This window comes from Paramisgurnus dabryanus, chromosome 10 (assembly GCF_030506205.2).
Source record: "Paramisgurnus dabryanus chromosome 10, PD_genome_1.1, whole genome shotgun sequence".
NCBI lineage: Eukaryota > Metazoa > Chordata > Actinopteri > Cypriniformes > Cobitidae > Paramisgurnus > Paramisgurnus dabryanus.
In genome coordinates this window covers 4194098-4218843 of record NC_133346.1, presented here as the reverse complement: position 1 = coordinate 4218843, position 24746 = coordinate 4194098, and the positions used below count along the sequence as shown (strand labels likewise).

Sequence of the window (24746 nt, the reverse complement as noted above, 5' to 3'; positions counted from 1 at the left end):
TGTATTCCACAGAACAAGGAAAATGGGTCTGGAGTGATAAGAGGGTGGGTGGTTGAGCGAGCTTAAATGAATTTTTATTTTCGGCTGAACTATTTCTCCCAACTTTTATGGATCATTGTTTTCAAATTCCAGATGTGATATTCATTGATTTATTTGTCGCATTTTAAAGTGTTTTTGTTATGCATTGCCACTCGCATGAAGTTTATATTCAATTCCCTCTCTTCTTTTCCAGGAAAATGTTGAGGATGAAACGGCTGGAGTTCAGGCAGTTTGTGAAAGTCGTGCTGTTTTGCGCTATGAATACCACGTTCTGTATTCCTGCAGCTATCAGATCCCGGTCCTGTATTTCAGAGCTTCTACATTAGGTACACGACATTGTTTTTATTAAACTACACGCTGCTGTTTATGTGCTGTCTGTTATCAGTTTGTGTATTTCTGAACACTCTTACTGTTCTGCTTTCTTCAAACGTCTGGTTTTGGTTTACGTGCACTTAAAAATCAGACTCAACATTTACACTGAGATCCCATCTCCACGGGCGTGTTTGAATTTTGGGAAAGTGGGACGAAAATACAATGACAGCCGTATAAACATTTTTGGAGCTCTTATCGAGCAAGTTAGTAAATACGAACATGTTGGTCACTTATACTGTCAGATATACGTAGATGAAAGAAAGCCGTTCTGTCTTTCAGATGGAAGGCCCGTGTCTCTCGATGAAGTGTGGAGCAATGTTCATCCAAACTACAGACAGAGATTATTACAGGGACCATGGGACACATTGACCCAACAGGTAACGTTTGTCAATGTCAGTTTCCTGCATTTATGGTTCACATATCAATAACGATGTATCTGAGGTTTAATCTGTCATGAGAATCCTAAGATCTCGTCTCTGGTGGCAGATCAGATCCCAATGTCTGATGCATATTGCAAAAAGCTCAATTTGTTTGGGAGGGAGATGCTGATTAGAGCAGTGGAGGATATTATAGGTAAGACTATGTTTATAGAGACCGGTGGACGGGTTGTAAGGTCTCGAGGTTCTCGAGAGATAAAACGCTGCAGCATGTGACGCAGGTAAACACGAGTGACTCACATCAAGGCCGTACGAGTAGTGACGCCAGTGGTCTCTCTCTCTTTCTCGCAAGCTATTTTCCATTTAGTGTCTATTCTCCTTTTGTCTCTCACCCTTTCTCTTTATCTACTCAATTTTCTTAAACTCAAATAATTCTCTTACAGCAGCAAGTGAAGTACTGGAGCTATTCAAGTAGATTAGGGCAGCACAATGTGGTCTTAATCCTCCACATTTTCTGTCTCTGAAGGACTTGAATGTTTCAGACATTTTCCTGACTAGATACTACTACTGTGATTAACTACAATTATACCGATTCTCAAGGTTTATGTACCATCTTCTCAAGTAGACAGATTTTTAACTGTGATGGTATAAAGATCCACTTTGTACTTATTATTATTTTTGGATTATCTGAGAGACACTAAAAATAGCAATATTTTTACAGACCAATAGACAGACAGAGAGACAGACAGACAGCCAAACAAAGAGGAAGACAGACAGGCAAAGAGACAAACGGAAAGACAGACAAAGGGGAAGACAGACAGACAGACGGAAAGAGAGACAAAGAGGAAGACTGCCAGACGGAGAGACAGACAGACAGACAGATAGAGAGACAGACAGACGGATGGAGAGACAGACAGACAGATTGAGACACAAAGAGACAGACAGACAGACAGACAAAGAGAAAGACTGACGGAGAGACAGACAAAGAGAAAGACAGACAGATGGAGAGACAGACAGACAGATGGAGAGACAGACAGACAGATGGAGAGACAGACAGACAGATGGAGAGACAGACAGACAGATGGAGAGACAGACAGACGGATGGAGAGACAGACAGACAGACAGATTGAGACACAAAGAGACAGACAGACAGACAAAGAGAAAGACAGACGGAGAGACAGACAAAGAGAAAGACAGACAGACAAAGAGGAAGACAGACAGACAAAGAGGAAGACAGACAGACAAAGAGGAAGACAGACAGACAAAGAGGAAGACAGACAGACAAAGAGGAAGACAGACAGACAAAGAGGAAGACAGACAGACGGAGAGACAGACAGACAGATGGAGAGACAGACAGACAGACAAAGAGGAAGACAGACAGACAGACAAAGAGGAAGACAGACAGACAAAGAGGAAGACAGACAGACGGAGAGACAGACAGACAGATGGAGAGACAGACAGACAGACAAAGAGGAAGACAGACAGACAGACAAAGAGGAAGACAGACAGACAGACAAAGACGAAGACAGACAGACAGATGGAGACAGACAAAGACGAAGACAGACAGACAGATGGAGAGACAGACAGACAGATGGAGAGAGAGAGAGACAGACAGACAGATGGAGAGAGAGCCAGACAGACAGACAGACGGAGAGACAGACAGATGGAGAGACAGACAGACAGACAGACAGATGGAGAGACAGACAGACAGATGGAGAGACAGACAGGCAGACAGATGGAGAGACAGACAGACAGACAGACAGACAGACAGATGGAGAGACAGACAGACAGACAGACAGACAGATGGAGAGACAGACAGACAGACAGACAGATGGAGAGACAGACAGACAGATGGAGAGACAGACAGACAGACAAAGAGACAGACAGACAGATCGAGAGACAAACAGACAGATGGAGAGACAGACAGACAGATGGAGAGAGAGAGAGACAGACAGACAGATGGAGAGAGAGCCAGACAGACAGACAGACGGAGAGACAGACAGACGGACAGACAGACAGATGGAGAGACAGACAGACAGATGGAGAGACAGACAGACAGATGGAGAGACAGACAGACAGATGGAGAGACAGACAGACAGATGGAGAGACAGACAGGCAGACAGATGGAGAGACAGACAGACAGACAGACAGACAGACAGACAGATGGAGAGACAGACAGACAGACAAACAGACAGACAGACAGATCGAGACACAGAGAGACAGACAAAGAGACAAAAAATAGACAGACAGACCGATAGATTTGAGCTTGTGATTTTGCGGTGTGTAGTGAACAGTCAGTGAATGAACTTGGCTGTTTGTAGGAGTCTCACACTGAGATTAAATGTGCCAGATCTCTTCTGTATACATGCATGTATGCATTTACAGAAGTGTTAGTTTATGAAGTTGCTGTTGTGTCTATGCACTCTTAAAATGTTATTTAAAAATGTATTTCTGTAGCACTTTCCACAATTTTCCATTGTTGCAAAGCAACCTAACAGTAAACACATTAGTACAGGCAGCAGATGCGCAAGGAAATAGTCAAGTACTCGAGTCTCGTAATTTTCTTTTTAATTTATCCGAAGCTTTGAGCATGATTGAGTTCGGGTAGTGAAAAGTATCGTCTGACCGGTTAACATTAAGTTGAGATGGAAAAACACGTGTTGTGGCATTGGTTTAATGTCTCAGTTAGAGTTTGTGACAGCGAGAATCTGTTCCTAATAAAAAATGAGGTCAAAACACACATTAACAAAGAGGTGTGTGTGTGCGTGTGTGTGTGTAGGAACATCCTTTACTGGGCCAGCCGTTTTTTATGCTTCACCCGTGTCGCACTGAAGAGTTTATGAAACCTGCTCTGGATCTGGCACAAGCTGAACACAAGTGAGTGAACACAACATATGAAGAGCTCAGATGCAAAACCCTCGAAGTGCGTTCTTGTAAATAGTCAGTAATTGAAATGCTATATTTTTTACAAATGTCACTTTAATGGTATTTAATAAATTTGACTGTCTTTCACTGCAAAACCCTCTAATTCATGTAAAAATCTCTTCTTCTAAAAAGTGTTCAGTCACTCTTTACTGGCCTTTCTGAATAAATGTTCAAAAATGTGATCAATATCCTAATACATTCAGTAAACCTCTTTAACCGGGTAAAGACGTACGCGCATCATTGTGCATCCAATTCTTCTTTTGTGCACTTAGTGGACTTTGCTGAAAAATTATTGTGCCGTTTAACAGATTCTACCAGGGGCGTTGCTAGACATAAAGCTGTACTGGGGCACACGCCCCCATTACTTTACTTTACTTTACAGACAGACAGACAGATCGAGAGACCGACAGACAGATTGAGACAGAGAGATAGACAAAGGGGAAGACAGAGAGACAGACAGACAAAGAGACATGCCGACAGACAAAGAGGAAGACAGACAGACAAAGAGGAAGACAGACAGATAGAGAGACAGACAGAACAGATGGATGGAGAGACAGACAGACAGATTGAGAGACAGACAGACAGACAGATTGAGAGACAGACAGACAGACAGACAGATTGAGAGACAGACAGACAGATTGAGAGACAGACAGACAGACAGACAGATTGAGAGACAGACAGACAGACAGACAGATTGAGAGACAGACAGACATACAGACAGATTGAGAGACAGACAGACAGACAGACAGATTGAGAGACAGACAGACAGACTGATTGAGAGACAGACAGACAGACAGATTGGGAGACAGACAGACAGACAGATTGAGAGACAGACAGACAGACAGATTGGGAGACAGACAGACAGACAGATTGAGAGACAGACAGACAGATTGGGAGACAGACAGACAGACAGATTGGGAGACAGACAGACAGACAGATTGGGAGACAGACAGATTGGGAGACAGACAGATTGGGAGACAGACAGATTGGGAGACAGACAGATTGATTGACAGACAGACAGACAGACAGATTGAGAGACAGACAGACAGACGGACAGACTGATTGAGAGACAGACAGACAGACAGATTGGGAGACAGACAGACAGACAGATTGAGAGACAGACAGACAGACAGACAGACAGATTGAGAGACAGACAGACAGACAGATTGAGAGACAGACAGACAGACAGACAGACAGATTGAGAGACAGACAGACAGACAGATTGAGAGACAGACAGACAGAAAGATTGAGAGACAGACAGACAGACAGACTGATTGAGGGACAGACAGACAGATTGGGAGACAGACAGACAGACAGATTGGGAGACAGACAGACAGATTGATTGACAGACAGACAGACAGACAGATTGAGAGACAGACAGATTGAGAGACAGACAGATTGAGAGACAGACAGACAGACAGATCGAGAGACAGTACTAAGAAAGGTAAACATGTAAGCATTTAAAATACTGAGGTTCTCAGCCATATAGTTACTGCCAACTGTTTATGTAGCTAGTCTCCTAAACTAGTGAATTTAAAAATATTAATTTCATACCTGAAAGATTGATTTATTGTTATCATACACAATCAAAAACAGTACGGCACAAAAATTTTGTGATTTACTCACCCCAAGCTGTCCGAGTTTCGTATGTCCATCGTTTTTCAGACAAACACATTTTCAGATATTTTAGAAAATGTTTTAGATCTTTCAGTTAATTAAATGTCATGTTACGGGGTCCACGACCTTCAAGTCCAAAAAAGTGCGTCCATCCTTCACAAATTAAATCCAAACGGCTCCAGGATGATAAACAAAGGTCTTCTGAGGGTAATCCGCGCGGTGTTGTTGTAGAAATATCCATATTTAAAACTTTATTAACGAAAATAACTACTTTCCGGTAGCGCCGCCATCTTAGTCGCGTCTGCATTCAGGATGAGAGCTTACGCAGCCTACGGAGGCCCTCCGAATTTGTCATACGTCACTAAGAAAAGTGCGTACACTACGCTAATACTCTCTCCTGAATACAGAGGAGTCTAAGATGGCGGCGCTACCGGAAGGTAGTTATTTTCGTTAATAAAGTTTTAAATATGGATATTTCTACAACAACACTGCGCGGATTACCCTCAAAAGACCTTTGTTTATCATCCTGGAGCCGTTTGGATTTATTTTGTGAAGGATGGATGCACTTTTTTTGGACTTGAAGGTCGTGGACCTCGTAACATGACGTTTAATTAACTGAAAGATCTAAAACATTTTCTGAAACATCCGAAAATGTGTTTGTCTGAAAAACGATGGACATATGCAACTCGGACAGCTTGGGGGTGAGTAAATCATGGGTTTAATATCATTTTTGGCCAAACTATCCCTTTAACAGAGATTTTCATCTGATATCTAAAATTGGCCTGTTTATTTTACCTCCCCTCAAATTCATAATTCCTCCTTTCTCCTTTACTTTCCCTGCCATGCACAAAAAAATCAGACGTGGGTTGCCAGATCTGCGTAACAAAACCAGCCCAGTGGTAACCGAAAAGCATACCAATGACCATTGAAAGCCCAAATACCAACAACTAATAAACTAAATGCTTCTATCTTTAACCCACTGAAAAAATTAATTCACTGAAACTGTTTAAGAGTAGCCAAATTATTAACCCCGCCCGAAGGACGATGACTTGGCCACACAGAGTTGTGCACGAACATGGATGGATTGTTTCAATTTTGGTGTTCTTGGTTGCAATGCACACAGATTTGGGTTTTGGTGCCACGATTATGAATGTAAATGAATATGCTAAGCTAACAGTTAAAGTAAATTGTTAACATTTAAACTAGATATTTACACTGATAAAGCGGATTTTAAGCGAAAGTATTTGATGAACGTATAATATGTGCCAAGAGCATTTGGTCAGTATCATTATCTCATTTTTGATGAAGGTTGTGTTTAGCGGCTTTTGCAGAGTTTTTCATGTGAACACAGCAGATTCATATACTGAATAAAATATTAAACATTAAATAAATATTCCAGATTTAATGAAGTGATGTGCAATTATCCAATGTGAACTATAAAAGAAAAAACATTATGTATTATGTTTACATTACAATGTCAACCTTTCAGTCAAGCTCACAAAAAACATAAAACACACTATGCAAATATCATAAACTATGCAAATATTACATGATTTTCAAGCGAACAACCAGGCAGGTCAAAAATGGGCAATTACCAACCCGAAAACGAAGCAAACTTTATTACTTTTGCTTTGAATCTCTGCAGGGATATCAAGATATTTAATATGATGTGACCATTCTGAATTTTTTACACAATATTTACATTACTAAATCATTATTTTTTTTCTAATCCATTTGCAGTTTTTTTTTTTGTTTTAAGCATTATAAACTATATTATAAACATTAGAAAATGACTTATCTTGGGTCATTTTGAGTAAATGTATCTTGACTTACGAATATTTTCAATAATATGTGAATAGCAACCCTAATTTTTACAATATAAACTATATAATAAACATGACTTATCTTGGGTCATTTTGAGAATGTATCTTGACAAATATTTTCACTGGAAAACAAGACAGAAATGTGCAATGTGAAAAATTTTCAATATTTTTATAAATATTACTTATATATTAATAAAAAAATTATTAATACAAATTTATTTTAACAATATTATACATTTTATTAATACTATAAACAGTCACTATAAAAATAATTAATAAATGAATAATATTTATTATTATTATTGATATAATTAATGATACTATTATAAATCTATACATGAATATTAAAATATGAATATTGTAACTATTGAATAATAAATTGGCTAGTCAACATTTGTTTTTTGTGTGTTAATCTATGTTCTCAAGAGCTTATTTTGCATTTAAACCTATAGGTATTTTTTTTGCAGTATTACAATATATAATCAGATTTTGCTAAATCTGTCTTATTTGGTTTTGAGTGTTAAATATAAAATCTGACACATGCATTGATCAGTCAGTGAGATGTGATTAGATGTGAACATCATTTCTCAACCTGTCTGCAGTGATCCACCATCCAGCACCGATTGCAGCATTGCAGGCTGAATAATCACTCAATGTTTCTTATCTTGTCTGTTCTCAGAACAGCGAACTATATAGTGACCTGGCTGAGCGTTGTTGGACCTGTTGTCGGCCTGGACGTCCCCCTGAGCTACAGCACGTCTGTTTCAGCTCCAGACTGAAGATCCGTCGCTCCGTCCGCCGGAGGTCAACTCAACGGCTCTCCCATCGTCCATGTATGATGTTGTATGAGCACTGTATGAAGTCTGAGAGCACCTATAGACTTGTTGAGGGCTGAAATCATTGACAGGATCTATAAATACAGGTCTTTACGTTTCAGAAAATGTTCGATGATGATTATTTCACCGTATGGTTCCCAAGAAACATAAGTACTGATACAATGCCTACCTTGGATAAAAGCATCAACCAAATGCGTAAATGTTGATTTTTAATAGTCAAATAATAATGCTATTTCTAAAATACATGATGTGTGTGTGAGTAGGATTGTTATTCAAATAGTATCTTTGTATTCAAATGTGTAGTGTATTTTCCCTGGATGGTCTGATATTGTAAAGTGAGCTGCGTTGTCCTATTCTTGGCATTTTATGGACCTTAAATTTTTTAATATTATAATATTGCACCTTATGAGCTGGTAAAGTAAATGCTCTGATATTTTTCGTTGCCTGAGACGAGCGTTGGGTCGTGCCAAGCCACATCCTAAAATATCTTTAATGTTTGAATTGAATCAAAGTCCAGGCTGTCGACTCCCTCTGCAATCCCGACCGTCTGATCAGAAGCCGACTTTAGAGTCCGGAGTTTGAGAGAAGCGGCAGAAAGTCCTTAGTCAGCGTGTGTAAATGGGGCAAGTGTCTCTCTGGAGACTCTATCAGTGTTTGGTAAGGAGGTCAGCCTCCTACCCGGAGCATCTCGCTCTAATGGACAGATAGAAATGATGGAGAGAGAGAGAGAGATTGCAGTAATGTTACCTGCATCATAAACAGACATCTTTAAAGAAATAGTTCATTGAAAATCTTTTATGCATTTGGCTAACGCTTTTATCTAAAGCAACTTGCATTGCATTACAAGGAAGGTATACATTTTATCATTACGTGTGTGTACCCACAATCTTTTGTGCTGCAAGCACAACACTGAACCACAGGAATGAATATGAGTCTCAAATACCATAACAAAACCTTTTTTTGTAAGGAAAACAGATGAAATGTTCAAAAATAAGCTGGATGGGACATCCAGTCCACTATTTACGTAATAGCATTGAGAAGAACAGCATAAGCATTGTTTATTTCTTAGGAGGAAAGAAAGCTTTGAGCCACCCATGCGTGTTAAATGATGACAGAATATTTTTGTATGAGCTGTTCCCGTGTCAGTTTGATTGATGGGTAGGGGATCTAATTGAAGTAGGCTAATCAATGTAATGTAGTGAATACGTTTCAGACAGATCTCAATATTATTATTATCTCGAGTAGTTGTTACATTAGAGAAAAGGAAATTAGAAGTGCCTCAGAAACAAATACCCATTTATTTTACACGCTTCGCTGGAGGTGTTTGTTAATAGAGTTGGATAGCTCCTAATGCAGTCTTGAAATGTAATTTTTGAAAGCCCAACTTCTGTAAGACACTGCTGACATCTGTTGGTCAGTGTCTGCTGTTGTCATTTACAGACTGGAGCACAAGGGGGCGGTGTTGACCAAAAATCAACTCCAAAAACTTTTGCATTGCATTGAGTACAAAACATCAATTTTAAAGAAAGAAACTTGTGATGCATTGCTTTAGCAAGGCCAAAGATTGTGGGTTTGATTCCCAATGTACTTGGATGCACTGTAAGTCCCTTAACCTCTTAAGACCTGAGCTTTGGTTTGTCTTTTTTCAGATTTCTTCCAGCTATTTAGGGTTAGGAAGAACCAATAAATATAATAACTATTAATAGTAAATATTTTTCTTTGAATATGAAGCAGTGTAATTGTCCACGTTTGAATTAATTAAAAAAATGTGATGTTGACGTATGTGGACATCCAGGTCTTAGGAGGTTAAGCATCTGCCAAATGCATAAATAAAAATATAATCTGGTTGTCAAACATATTCATGCTTGATGTGATAAACTGCACCTGTGGTTACTTGGCTAATACACCGGTGTGAACCTGATGGATGCTTACTTCATATCACTACAATAACTTTTGCACCAGCTGGTTTAAAGTAACTAAAATGTTTTAGTAAATGGCGTTACACTTTGTAAAAGTACAACATTGGACCAAAAGGGTTCATATTGGTACCAAATGTATGCATATCTGTACCTATTGACAGGGGCTCCTCAAAACCTCAAATTTTCAAGCCTAGGTTTTAGCCTAGTGCAAGCAAATTAATAAATATTATGTTTAATTATTAGTTAATGCTCTGTTTTTAATTTGAAAATGGACACTTTGGTTGACACTTGAAATATAAAAAAATGATAACTTGTTTAAAATGCCATACAAAGAGTCTTTTTTGTGTATTATATTTAACAAATAATCTTTTTAATATTTTGTTAATTTGTTTAGTTTTTTTATATTTTGGCACATAGACCCCCTCGTGTGCACCCCTATGCATTTACATTACATTTAGGCATTTAGCAGACGCTTTTGTCCAAATCGCCTCACAAAGATTAGGAAACAATAAAAGTGATGCATCATAGGGAGGCAATAGTACAAAAGATGCTTATAGACGGTTTTAGCAGTAACAACATAAACAAGCGGCTTTCGTGGTCAACACGTAAATTCTGGTAAGCTTCGCTAAGAATAAATAACAACAAAGTACTTTAAACATAGTTTATTTATATAACAAGCAAAATAAGCAACACATAGATTACCTAGGAAACCAAAACATTTGTTAGGTATTTGTTCAAGAATTCAGTTTAGCAACTAGTCAGACCATAAAAAAAAATTGATACCGGAAGTAAAGTTTTGACCAGACACGTAGGCGTCTGATGAAACCGCCAAAGTATTCACTATTTTGAAACATTTAGGTATTGAAGATACAACATCTCCCCTGTGACAGACTCTGCACAGTTTGGTTTAGGGAGAACGAGGTGCATATACTTCATACCCCATTTTTGTGCCACTGCCTATTGGTACTGTAAATACAGTATAAGGGCCTTTTTAAAGAGTACTGCCCCACAGTTAGAGCTAGGGTACATATTTTGACCGTGTAATGCTTAATTGTATGTGTCTCTCTCTGTTATTTAAATCATCAGGTTTGATTTCTTTCATTAATTTCAATCTTTGACATATCATGAAAATCAGACTTTTTCCATGTTTAAGTGCTATAATTGGGTCCCCAGTGCTTTTATCAACCTAGAAAATGTGAAAAAGATCAACCCAGTAACTTAGTTTTGGTAAACCATTCTCTGCTAGCATGTGAAAAAATAGGTCATTGAAATTTGTCTCCCCTTGTGATGTCACAGGGGGGATAACGCCGCCCCTTAATCTGCACTATCCAACCACAGCACTGCCATTTAGCGCATAGATCAGCTCATTTGCATTTAAAAGGACACAAAAACGGCACATTTTTGCTCACATCTACAAAGTGGCTATTTGAACATGTTATAATAAATTATCTATATGGTATTTTCAGCTTAAGCTTCACATACATACTCTGGGGACATCAAAAAATGTATTTTACATCTTTAAATAGTCTTGTGAAATGTCCCCTTTAAAGATATCATGTTTATGTGGGATGGTTTTATGTAGAAAACAGTAAACACTTAAATATGACTTTTCACAGACTGGTTCACACGCAAAAAATGAATCTGATGATTAAAAGTAGAGTTTTTTTTTAAAGTCATTAATATTAGAAATGTCTACTAGTTTATTTATTGTGGGAATGTTTTATCTGGCAAGAATGATCCAGACAGGAAAGACCGTTTCCTCTCCAAACAACAAGCGTGATGAAATTTGGATAACAATAAAACCAAACACAAGTAGTTTCGTACATCTTCACCAGGGAAATGAAGCAGATTTTCTTGGCAGAACAAAAGCATCTGCGTTCAGTTTCCCAGATACGTGAGAACGAGGTCAAATCTTGTAATGCGCACGAAAGAAAAGGGTCTACAAATGTTGCCTTCCAAAATCCTTTGGGTTGTGTCTGCAGAGTTGATTTTTAATCAAATAAAAAAACAATAGAGGTTGTATGCTTTCGTCAATGCCCAGAGCATAAGTCTAGACGCATAAATGCTCGACTTGTCAGGTCTGATAAAGTTACAGTTATATCAAACCATTATATTATATAACATCAAAGTGTACGCCAATGAGTCTGAGGTATTATTAAAACGTGAAGGAACTACTGATAGTCTTCCAGGTCTTGTGTGCTTGAACATAGACGTCCAAATGATCTGCTCATTGAATATATATAAGATTGTACTAATAACCTCTTTGTATGCTTATACATCACACACACACACAGAGAGAGAGATGAACACAGATGCAAATATAGATTCTCTGAGACCTAAGCTACTGTGAAAAAACCCAGCATCCTTTAAAAGACATCATTGTTCACAAGGGTTCACCGATGCCAACATTTAAATAAGCAACAACTGAAAACATATGGTTGCTTAATGTGGCGCTTATTGTGTTGGAGTTGAAACGTTTGATCAAGAAGATGCCGCGTGATGTAGATCTACAAGCATTTGGACAATCGAGACACTTAAAATGTACAAATGAGAAAATAGGAGAAAATAAAAGCTCATCTGCAATCAAAAGAGGACTGTTTGTGTCATTTAAAGGGCACCTATTATGGTCATTTTCACAAGATTTAATATAAGTCTCATGCGTGCCCAGAATGTGTCCGTGAAGTTTCAGCTCAAAATACCACACAGATTATTTATTATAGCAGGTCCAAAATGCCCCTATTTGGTTGGGAGCAAAAACAAAAAAAAAATTTGTGTCTGTACCTTTAAATGCAAATGAGCTACAGCTTTTCTTTTGGTAAGGGGCACAAAATTTTGTCAATAAGACAATACAGTTTACATGCACCCTAAACATTGCAATCTGATTTATATATGTGTTTACATACGTTCTATAGAATACGAACCGAAAGTTTGCGCAAGGGCACAGCTGGGGTTGCCAGATTTGCGTATCAAAACTATTGCACATTCAAAACTAGCCCAAAAGCATCCAAATGACTGTCCACAGCCCAAATATCAATAACTAATCAACTAAATAATTTATTCTTTACCCCTGGAGAAAATAAACAACAGGTGGAAACAGTTTAAACAGTAGCCCAAATCTAAACATGAAAAAGCAGAGGACATGGCAACGCTACGCTGCGGACAGCATCTCTCGTCGAGTTCACGCTTCATCTCTGGATGAAATTCAAAACTGAGTTTAAGGCTTATAAATACGATTGAGCCATCACAGATTATTTGGTTGCATGTTAACGTACCTACTGAGTGCTTTGAATTAAAATATATTTAGATTCCTGTTAATACAATTTGAGACAATAGTATCTTACTATTGGAGTGGACAGAGTTTAATTTCGGGTGGAAGCTATGATAATGCATGACTGTCAGTCAGTGGCTGTGGGTGGGGCTTTATCAGTGTGATGTCACATTAACACAAAGCAGCATCCCGAATGGCCCTGCTTTGGTTTAACGGGGATTCAAAATTATTTTCCATTTGGTGGCTGTGCCAACACACATTTATGCACCTTGCAAAAGTGGATTTTGCATAATAGATGCCCAGTTTAAACAGCTGGACCCAAGGTCATTTGCAGTGAATGTATGAGGTCAGTTCTCACAGGTGTCCCATAGCAAAGTAACCACAGGTGTAGATCATCACATCAACTGTGGACGTGTTCCAATAACATCTGACAAATACGTTTATTTTGCGGAAAAGAGAAAACCACGGCCTAGTACAGACAGTCGTCTTCAGTTTTTATGATGTATAGCTAACAGAAACTAAAAATCCTAGTCGTTTGCCATGTGAAAGTCGAAGGGTAGTTTTATAGACGTCTAACCATAGGCCAAAAACAAATCAAATGAATAAATAAAACCAAATACCTTGTAATTACGTTTGACTTTGCTTACATGATGGAATATCAAACATTTCAAAAGTTATTTAGGCAAAAAAGACATGTAACCAAATTCAAGTTTATTTTGGCTAGAAGTGGTTTACTCATATCGGGTCTATGGCTAACTTTTAGTCGGTGAAATGATGCTTTTGCTCGCTGGGATCTGTATGCACAAATTTATGTTTTGGGGACCAATGGGAACTCCAGAGTTTGATTTTGTTTACTTTCAATGCAGATCTTTTAAACAAAGACTCTTTTTATCTAAGTCTTTATTAGCATCTCAAACATTGACTCACACTTATATGATCTAGTCATCGTGTTTTAAAAAAAGGCCTTTTGTTTTCACTAAAAGAGCTATAATCTGGATCTTTTTTGCCTGAAGACTTTTTGGACTTGGCCTTCTTTGTCGTGCTGGAACGAACCAAAGATTTGTTTGCTTCAGGACCAGTAGATGTCCTCATATCCCAAACTACACAAAAACAGCAATGTCACACGCAGACTCCCTGTTAATGGCTCTCGTAGGATTGTAAGTCTACCCCAGGAGTTTCTGCTCATCTTAATTCAACTTTTAGATGTAAACTTCACGTGTGACATTTTCAAAAAGTCAAAGCATTTATTTATTGAGTTAATATAATACGGTGAATTTAGTTAAGATGCACGCAAACCGTAGATAAAGTGTGCACAACAGTAATGATCCACACAAACCCTAAAAGCGTTTGACGTCACAGATGATGCAAGTCTCCGAATGAACTTTTTTTTCATGCCAATTTTTGTATTCTCTTTCTTTCTCACCAGCCTCATTTTTTTTCTGCTCCGGGCATCTGTTTCTCATTACCATCCAAAGTCTTGCATCTCATGTAGCCCTGCTGAAGGATGTGACATCCATAAGAGAAGACAAACGACGGTATCAGATGTATATGATGATTGTTGAAAACTGTCATCGGTGCACAAGAAAAATGCTTCCACATTGACACCCGAGATGTCAAAAGATGTCAGATTGTGCGTAGTGAAGTTGAGGTCTGCCCTGTAATGTTCCTCCGGTTTCCTCCACGCTTGTCCCATGCAGGTCTTGTTAAAATGCCCCCCTCGGGTTTGGATCACAGCACCGGGAAGGGGTCCCATATGGAGGGAATCAGACCCTGGTGGAGTTGACATAGACCCTGGTTAACAAGAAGAGATTTGGAAAAGTGCACTGGAAGGACAACGTAGGTGGACGGCACACACACACCTGCAGAGACGAGAGACGGGCGCTAGGGGTTTATGGGGGAAATGTCCTTTTTAAAAGACAACTATCAGCGTGTGATCTGGATATGTTGCGCCCTGTACCCTTTATAAAGGTGCTAATGTGTACCATTCAGGTATATGGATAGGTACACATTTGATGTGCCTCTTTTGTGTACTTTTGTGAAAGGGGACCGCCCCAGCATTTTATATATTTATATATTATTATTATTATTATTTCATGGACATTTACCAGCATTTTTAGTATTTGGTGATGCTAAAGGTGTGTAATGAAATATCCGCACAATAATATAATCACGCCATGATTTGTGTGAAGGTTTGGTAACGACTTTCACTTTCAGCTGGTTTTCATTGGTACGAAGGACGTCCTGCTTTCTATGTGAAATATAAGATGGCAGTAGTTAAAGTTTACAGTCTGTTTCAAAGAGGCCCGCTCACAAAAAGCCCTCCTGCGTTTGACTGATGCTCAAGGATGAGTTGTTTAAATTACAGGCATGTGCGTACGGTCATGTGTGCGTCACGCTACAATTTCGGCCTTTACTCTGGCTTTCAAACGCTTTACTGCCTGACATTCGTGACCCTCTCTGTGAAATCTAATTTTGAGAATAGAAGCATTGAAGATTCAAACTCTTTGATTTTAATCTTTAACATGATCTTACTCGGTTATCAAAGTTATATTTTTACCGAATGTCGAAAAAGTTAATGGGTTTTCACAATTTTTGGCTCCTTAGCAACTGCGTAGCAACAAGCTCAGCATCCGCCAGACCTGGGTACCACCCACAATATCTTAGCATTGTGATAATGAGTTTTGCATTGGCAAACGTTTACGATATCTTTCCTAAAATGTACTTTACGTGATTCTGTCAACACAACATTTTCACGTGTTGGCAGTCACGGTAACTTGTTAGATTGTTTGGTTTTACCTTTCCCCAAAGTGATATTCAGCCTGAAACTAAGCTCATATAAACTAACTTGATTAAATCAACAGAGACCCCACCGAAATCTCTCACATTTCCCCCGACGGCACTTACAGCCGGGGGAAATAAAACGTCCCTTTCGTGGCCCTGCTATGGTTTCTCCTTTTAAAAACATTCGTGTGCAAGAAGATTGAAACTCACCCAGTATTAACATGCTGGGAAAGTGGTTTTACGCTGTAGGCACATTTACCGTCAAAGAGAAATTTATCTTTTTAAGAGACGCTGGCCAGTTCTGACTTCTCCTCTGTTACGTTGAGTAATGCCCCGTTAAATGGTTTATAAAGAAATATTGTCTGCTCATTATTTGTTTTAGAGGTCCATTGGCAACGCAGAAACAATCGTGTGATTGTGTGACGTGGCCTACTGTTACTGCAAGAGATGCTGGCACCAACGTGAATTAAATCCGTGGCACGATGATTTAACTGAAGACAGAGGTTTACTTTATTTTGCCACTTTGTTAAGGGTTTGTGGGTGGTTTATGGGCTAAGATGTTCTGAGTGGTTACTAAGGAGACTGTACAAGACCAAAAACAAGATTGAGCACTGCTATTACAATCAATAGAGTGCCGCAGGGATGACGCAACCCGGAAGTTGTATGCCAATCGAGACACTGGTTCCCTCGCGAAAAAGCGCATTGATTTTCCAGTAAACTTTTGGATTATTGCAAAAAAATAAGCTCTGTGTTTAACTAAAGTTAAAGACACTTACATGCGTTTACAAAAAATATAAAAAGTAGGGCTGGGAAAGATTAATCGCGATTAATCGCATACAAAATAAAAGTGATTTTTGGCATAATATATGATTGTGTGTTGTGTGTAATTATTATGTAAATACACATACATTCATGTATGTATTTAAGAAACATTTACATGTGTATATATATTTATTTATATTTTTATATATTCTATATTATATATAATTTAAAAAAATTGATATATAAATTAAAAAAATAACTTTTATTTTGTATGCGATTAATCGCGATTAATCTTTTCCCAGACAAAATTTGACTTTAAAATTCAGGTCACACTTTATTTTGTAGTGTCCGTGTTATGGTGTAATTATATAATTAAATACCAAGTAATATAAAGTAACAACATGTACTAACTATAGGGTTAGGTTTAGGATCAGGGTTTGGTTTAGGGTTAGTTGCATGTAATTATTCATAATTAAACTGTATTACTATAATAAGTTAATGTAACTTGTGTACCAAAGACATTGTAAAATAAAGTGTTACCAAAATTTATAAAAGTTGTGTTTATCTGTGAAGGCTAATTTGTTACACAAAACGTGTCTTTAACTTTTTATCAACACAGAGCTTATTTTTTGCGATAAACCAAATGTCTATGATATAAATTTATTTATTTCTTTTTTTTGAGAGGGGACCAGTGTCCCGCTAACTTTATTTTATCGTAAAACTTCAGAGAAACAGATTTAATAATGTGCCATGGGCTTTTTATGTTTAAAAATGTATATTGTGTCTAAAAAAAAATACAAAAAATAAAATAAATGCATGTAAAATAAAATAATATGAACCTAGGATTTTTATGCTGTTATTAAACTGCACAGTATGCAATTTTAATTAAAATTCTTTAATTAGAATTTAAATTAATTCAAAGCCCTCTGAAGTCTCTATGATTTTTTGGCTTGCTAGAAATAATAAACATAAAATAGTATTATTAATATCTTTGGCATACATTCAGGATGCTGAAGTTTAATACTTAAGTTTTATAAATCTCCAACCGTAAGTTTGAGCAATAATTAAACCTCTAATGGCATTTTAATTGAGTTAAACTTCTAATGATATTCTGCAAACACAAACTGTGCAAGATGTCTCTCCTGTGACTGCGCTTAAGAATCTCTCTTGATACAGCAATCATAGTTTCTAATCTACTATAGTATATTCAATTCACTCTGAAGCTAATCTAAAAAGTTTTTTCAGCTTGATGTCAAATAATCTTATGTCCTAAGTGTTCTTTCTCCAGCGGTTAAAAATTTTCTCTTTAATGCTGCGTTCACACCAGACAGCCGTCAAGTGCGAGTGATTTCAATGTTAAGTCAATGTAAAGACACGTTTACGTGTGTCTGGAGGTCTCGTGGCGTGAATGAGGCGTTTAACGCGGCACGGTAGACACGAATCTGCATATAGTTCGTGCGAATTGACCGTTGCCGCAGGAAACACGCAAGTTAAAAAATCTGAACTTTGGCAAAAACACGCGCTGCGTTAAAGGATAAGTCCATTTTCTTAAAAAAAATCCAGATAATTTACTCACCACCATGTCATCCAAAATGTTGATGTTTTTGTTCAGTCGAGAATAAATGTTGTTTTTTGAGGAAAACGTTCCTGGATTTCTCTGATTTTAATGGACTTTAATGGACCCCAACACTTAACAGTTTTAATGCAGTTTAAAATTGCAGTTTCAAAAGAACTCTAAATGATCCCAAACAAGGCATAAGGGTCTTATCTAGTGAAACGATTGTCATTTTTCACGTAATTGCGTAATGCCGTGAAAAGGTGTTACATATATAAAACGCACATTTGCGGACAATAAACTGACACAAAAACATTAATTAGTATCATTCGACAAACAACGTCAGAACGGTCCTCTTTCTCCACACTGGGGCGTAGTTTCGCATACGTCCTCCGTGACCTCTTGATGTGATGACGTATTACGTGAGGTCGCATCACAGGTCCGGAGATAGACGAGAGGTTGTGGTTTAAAAGTGCATTTTTTTTTTTTTCTTGTCAAAAATGACAATCGTTTCGCTAGATAAGACCCTTATGCCTCGTTTGAGATCGTTTAGAGTCCTTTGAAATTGCAATTTTAAACTGCATTAAAACTGTTAAGTGTTGGGGTCCATTAAAATGAGAAAAATCCTGGAATATTTTCCTTAAACAACATAATTTATTCTCGACTGAACAAAGAAAGACATCAAGATTTTGGATGACATGGTGGTGAGTAAATAATATGGATTTTTTTAAAGAAAATGGACTAATCCTTTAAACAATCAGGAGCTTGCTCTAGTAGTAACGTGATTACAGAAAGCGAGTTGAGTCGCAGAAGCCCCTCCCATGATGCGAATTTCCGCGTGAATGTCTCGAATGAATGGAATTTAATGCGCGAATGAAGTGAGTAAACTCAAAATGTTCAAGCATCAAACTACACGCGAATGCCGCGTTTTTGCCGCCCCTACCGCGTCTGGTGTGAACCCACGGTAAGAGTGCATTAAAGGAATAGTTCACCCAAAACTGAAAATTCTGTCATCATTTACTCACTTATAATTTGTTTTTCAAACCAGTTTAAATTTCGTTATTCTGCTCAACACAAATAAAGATGTTTTGTTTGTAGAAGATCTGGGGCACCATTGACTTTCATGATAGAAAACACGAATAAAAGTCCATGGTGCCCCAGATGTTGTTTGGGTAAAAACATTCTTCAAAATATCTTCATTTCTGTTAAGTAAAATATAGAAATGTATAACGGTTTGAAACTAATTGAGATGAAAAATAATGACAGAATTGTCACTTTTGGGTGAACTATCCCAAGGAGGAACCAATACAATAATCCGAAGAACCTACAGAAATAAAGGCACAAAAGCTGGAACTGGGGGCTATACCTTTTCAAAAAGTGAACCTTTGTACATAAAAGGTACATATTAGGATACTTTTAAAGGCAGCTTTTTATTTCAGTATGATGTATCACCATAACTTTTTGTTAATCTCTGAAAAATTGTCTGATAATTACAGTAAAACGTTATCTGCTGTAATTTAAAGTACAATTTAAGAACCCACATTTGCACTTGGACCTCATAGTAATTTTATTGTGTAGATATAAGAAGGCACTAATCCCTGCGGTCACGTAAGGAAGTGTAATTTACACAAATGCTGCTATAAATCCTTACTAAGCAGAGAGAGTGGATTGGGTTTACTGTATAAGTACTGTAGGAGGTCACGTACATGCAGCAGCCTGAAATTATTTTCCAGGATCACTTTTGATGCCCCACAGCAGCGCACCCCCTGCCGTCTTCAAACGCTCAGACCTCTGACGGGCCAAACTGCATCACCGGTGTGCCCGCGGGCAACGTGTACTTTAGCTGATGATGTGTGCCTAGCTCTGCTTCCCGTGGAGAGGGCAAACGTATCCCCAGGGACACCGCTTTACACCAAAGACGTCTGACGTCTCCAGCTCAGATCTGCTCATGTGTTGCTTATTATGCAATTTTAAATGTTTCATCTGTAGGGGGCCGAGTTATATAACAATACACAGAGAATCTATTCATGGGAACCCTCACTTTAAAAGCTCCTGTTTCCAATTTAACACAACAAGGGGGTTGAAAGCCTTCCCTTACTAGCCAAAACGTATTGTTTCTTTTTCCGAGGTCTCTTGTGATGTATTGTGTCTCTTGTACGGTGATAATGCAATGCAACAAATCTAGATTTTAGGTCTAAATGGTCATTCGCATTATAACATGAACTGACTTTAAGTCATTCATTGTAAATAAAAGTTGGTGATTTGAGATGTGTTTAAGAAGTTGAGGTTTAAGAGAAACAATGCAAAGTGGTGGCAACCAATAGGAGCGCAGAAAATGTTGTACTACCTGGCACAGTTGGATGCAGAAATGGCTACAGGCACCCAAAAGTGAAGGGAATTTACTTGTGAAATAAACAGTTAACAATTACATCTTGGTGAGAAGTAAACACGTAGCAATTAAATCTTGGTGAGAAATAAACATCTAGCAATTAAATCTCAGTCAGAAAGAAACATTTGTGTAAATAAACAACTCTAGTTAATAGAAACGTCTACACAAGATCAAAATCAAATTAAAAGGGTTGTTCACCCAAAAACAAAAACATTGTCATTATTTAAGTAACATTTCAACCCCAATGTCTTTCTTTATATTTCAGATTTTTTTTTAAAGTGTTGTTTCTGTTTACTATGGGAGTGGATGGTGACCGAGGGAACCAAAAGTGTTAAATAAGTAACTCCCCTCGACTTGTGTCATATATTTTTAAGTGTCCTGAAGATTTGCTCCTCTACTTTTTTGTTGTGAATATCGCTATTGTTTCAGTTGTTAGATATTGACGTGAGGATAAGTAAATAATAACAAAGTTTGTATTTATCTTTTAGCTTTATATACTTGCACTATAGCTTCATTGGTTATAAAACAACTGTTGTACTGTAGTTGTATTACTGGCTCTCATTATAGATGAGATGTTGACTTTAAACCCACTTCACTCTGTCTAAATGACATCTACCGCGGTACAGTATCTCTCGGTGATCATATACGGCCGGTCAATATTTAACAAGACGTAATGCGTGCGATGTGTTGTGGCAGTTGATCTGCTGATAAAACATTTGGCCTCATTCATTCCACTTTTGGAGAATATAACGTTACATCCTGTTTTGAGTACAAAATCAGTCAAACGGCCGGCAGGGACAATGAATACAGTCATTTCAGTTCATCTGATCTTAGCTTGCCACGAGTACCTCCTTGGAGTCAAGGTGTGTAACATTAGAAAGCCCTGAAAATAATCTAATAATCGTTTGTCAGAATGAGGTCTTCAAAAACATACATTTGCATTGACAGAAATGCACTGTCAGAAAAAAATGGTCCTTAGCTGTCACTGGGCCAGTACCTATTAAAAATATATGTACCTCTGAGGTACCACTATGCACTCTTTAGTTCCAATATGCACCTCTGAGGTACTACTATGCACTCTTTGGTACCTATATGTACCTCTGAGGTACCAATATGCACTGTTTGGTACCAATAATCACTCTTTGGTACCAATTTCTACATCTAAGGTACTAATATGCACTCTTTGTACCAGTTTGTATCTTTGAGGTACCACTATGCACTCTTTGGTACCAATATGTACCTCTGAGCTACCAATATGCACTCTTGGTACCAGTTTGTATATTTGAGGTACCACAATGCACTCTTTGGTACCAATATGTACCTCTGAGCTACCAATATGCACTCTTTGATACCAATATGTACCTCCGAGGTACCTCTATACATTCTTTGGTACCACTATACACTCTTTGGTACCACTATACACTCTTTGGTAACAATATTCACTCTTTGGTACCAATATTCACTCTTTGGTATAAATTTGTACCTCTGAGGTACCAATATGCACTCTTTGGTACCACTATACACTCTTTGGTACCACTATACACTCTTTGGTACCAATATTCACTCTTTGGTACCAATATTCACTCTTTGGTATAAATTTGTACCTCTGAGCTACCACTATGCACTCTTTGGTACCAATATGTACCTCCGAGGTACCACTATACATTCTTTGGTACCAGTATGTATCTCTGAGGTACCAATATGCACTCTTTGGTACCAATATTCAGTCTTTGGTACAAATGTGTACCTCTGATGTACACTATGCACTCTTTGGTACCAATATGTACCTCCGAGGTACCACTATGCACTCTTTGGTACCAATATGTACCTCCGAGTTACCAATATGCACTCTTTGGTACCACTATAAACTCTTTGGTACCAATATTCACTCTTTGGTACAAATTTGTACCTCTGATGTACACTATGCACTCTTTGGTACCAATATTCAGTCTTTGGTACAAATGTGTACCTCTGATGTACACTATGCACTCTTTGGTACCAATATGTACCTCCGAGGTACCACTATGCACTCTTTGGTACCAATATGTACCTCCGAGTTACCAATATGCACTCTTTGGTATCACTATACACTCTTTGGTACAAATTTTACCTCTGAGATACCACTATACACTCTTTGGTACCACTATACACTCCTTGGTACCAATATTCACTCTTTGGTATCAATATGCACTCTTTGGTAGAAATTGTACCTCTGAGGTACCACTATGCATTCTTTGGTACCAGTATGTATCTCTGAGGTACCAATATGCACTCTTTGGTACCAATATTCAGTCTTTGGTACAAATGTGTACCTCTGATGTACCACTATGCACACTTTGGTACCAATATGTACCTCCGAGTTACCAATATGCACTCTTTGGTACCACTATACACTCTTTGGTACCAATATGCACTCTTTGGTACAAATTGTACCTCTGAGATACCACTATACACTCTTTGGTACCACTATACACTCTTTGGAACCAATATTCACTCTTTGGTACCAATATTCACTCTTTGGTACCAATATTCACTCTATGGTACCAATATTCACTCTTTGGTATCAATATGCACTCTTTGGTAGAAATTGTACCTCTGAGGTACCACTATAGACTCTTTGGTACCAGTATGTATCTCTGAGGTACCAATATGCACTCTTTGGTACCAATATTCAGTCTTTGGTACAAATGTGTACCTCTGATGTACCACTATGCACTCTTTGGTACCAATATGTACCTCCGAGTTACCAATATGCACTCTTTCGTACCACTATACACTCTTTGGTACCAATATGCACTCTTTGGTACAAATTGTACCTCTGAGATACCACTATACACTCTTTGGTACCACTATACACTCTTTGGTACCAATATTCACTCTTTGGTACCAATATTCACTCTTTGGTACCAATATTCACTCTATGGTACCAATATTCACTCTTTGGTATCAATATGCACTCTTTGGTAGAAATTGTACCTCTGAGGTACCACTATAGACTCTTTGGTACCAGTATGTATCTCTGAGGTACCAATATGCACTCTTTGGTACCAATATTCAGTCTTTGGTACAAATGTGTACCTCTGATGTACCACTATGCACTCTTTGGTACCAATATGTACCTCCGAGTTACCAATATGCACTCTTTCGTACCACTATACACTCTTTGGTACCAATATGCACTCTTTGGTACAAATTGTACCTCTGAGATACCACTATACACTCTTTGGTACCACTATACACTCTTTGGTACCAATATTCACTCTTTGGTATCAATATGCACTCTTTGGTAGAAATTGTACCTCTGAGGTACCACTATAGACTCTTTGGTACCAGTATGTATCTCTGAGGTACCAATATGCACTCTTTGGTACCAATATTCAGTCTTTGGTACAAATGTGTACCTCTGATGTACCACTATGCACTCTTTGGTACCAATATGTACCTCCGAGTTACCAATATGCACTCTTTGGTACCACTATACACTCTTTGGTACCAATATGCACTCTTTGGTACAAATTGTACCTCTGAGATACCACTATACACTCTTTGGTATCACTATACACTCTTTGGTACCAATATTCACTCTTTGGTACCAATATTCACTCTTTGGTACAAATTTGTACCTCTGATGTACTACTTTGCACACTTTGCTACCAATATGTATATCTGAGGTACCACTATACACTCTTTGGTACCAAATTGTACCTCTGAGGTACTACTATGCACTCTTTGCTACCAATATATCTCTGAGGTACCAATATGCAATCTTTGGTAACAATATTTACCTCTGAGGTACCAATATGCACTCTTTGGTACTACTTAGGGATGGGCAATATAAACGATATGCAATATAAACGATAGAAAATTGGCATACGATAGATATTTTAAATCTATTGCACTATCGCGATAATGCGTGTTAATGACACAATCTACCCGCGAACTTTAGAGCCACAAGCTGCAGCCGAATAAACATGGATGAAAGCGCCAGCGAAACAGAGGAGCTTGTGAAAAAGACTGATGCAACATCTATTTTTTGGATTTAAGCCATAAGTTACATAAGTTAACTGCTGCTCCACGCGCTAT

General features: G+C 38.0%; 1 protein-coding gene across 3 annotated transcripts in view; it reads left to right on the top strand.

Moving 5' to 3' along the window:
• The window catches only part of atg10 (ATG10 autophagy related 10 homolog (S. cerevisiae)), a 30576-nt gene extending 20347 nt beyond the window's left edge, over positions 1–10229 (top strand). For all 3 annotated transcript variants that reach the window (XM_065262216.1, XM_065262213.2, XM_065262205.1), the window contains 4 exons: positions 233–365; positions 691–788; positions 3568–3665; positions 7833–10229. In XM_065262216.1, the coding sequence (XP_065118288.1) occupies positions 233–365; positions 691–788; positions 3568–3665; positions 7833–7932 (429 nt within the window). In that variant the 3' untranslated portion in view covers positions 7933–10229. The remainder of the gene's footprint in view (positions 1–232; positions 366–690; positions 789–3567; positions 3666–7832) is intronic.
• The last annotated feature ends 14517 nt before the right edge of the window (positions 10230–24746 follow it).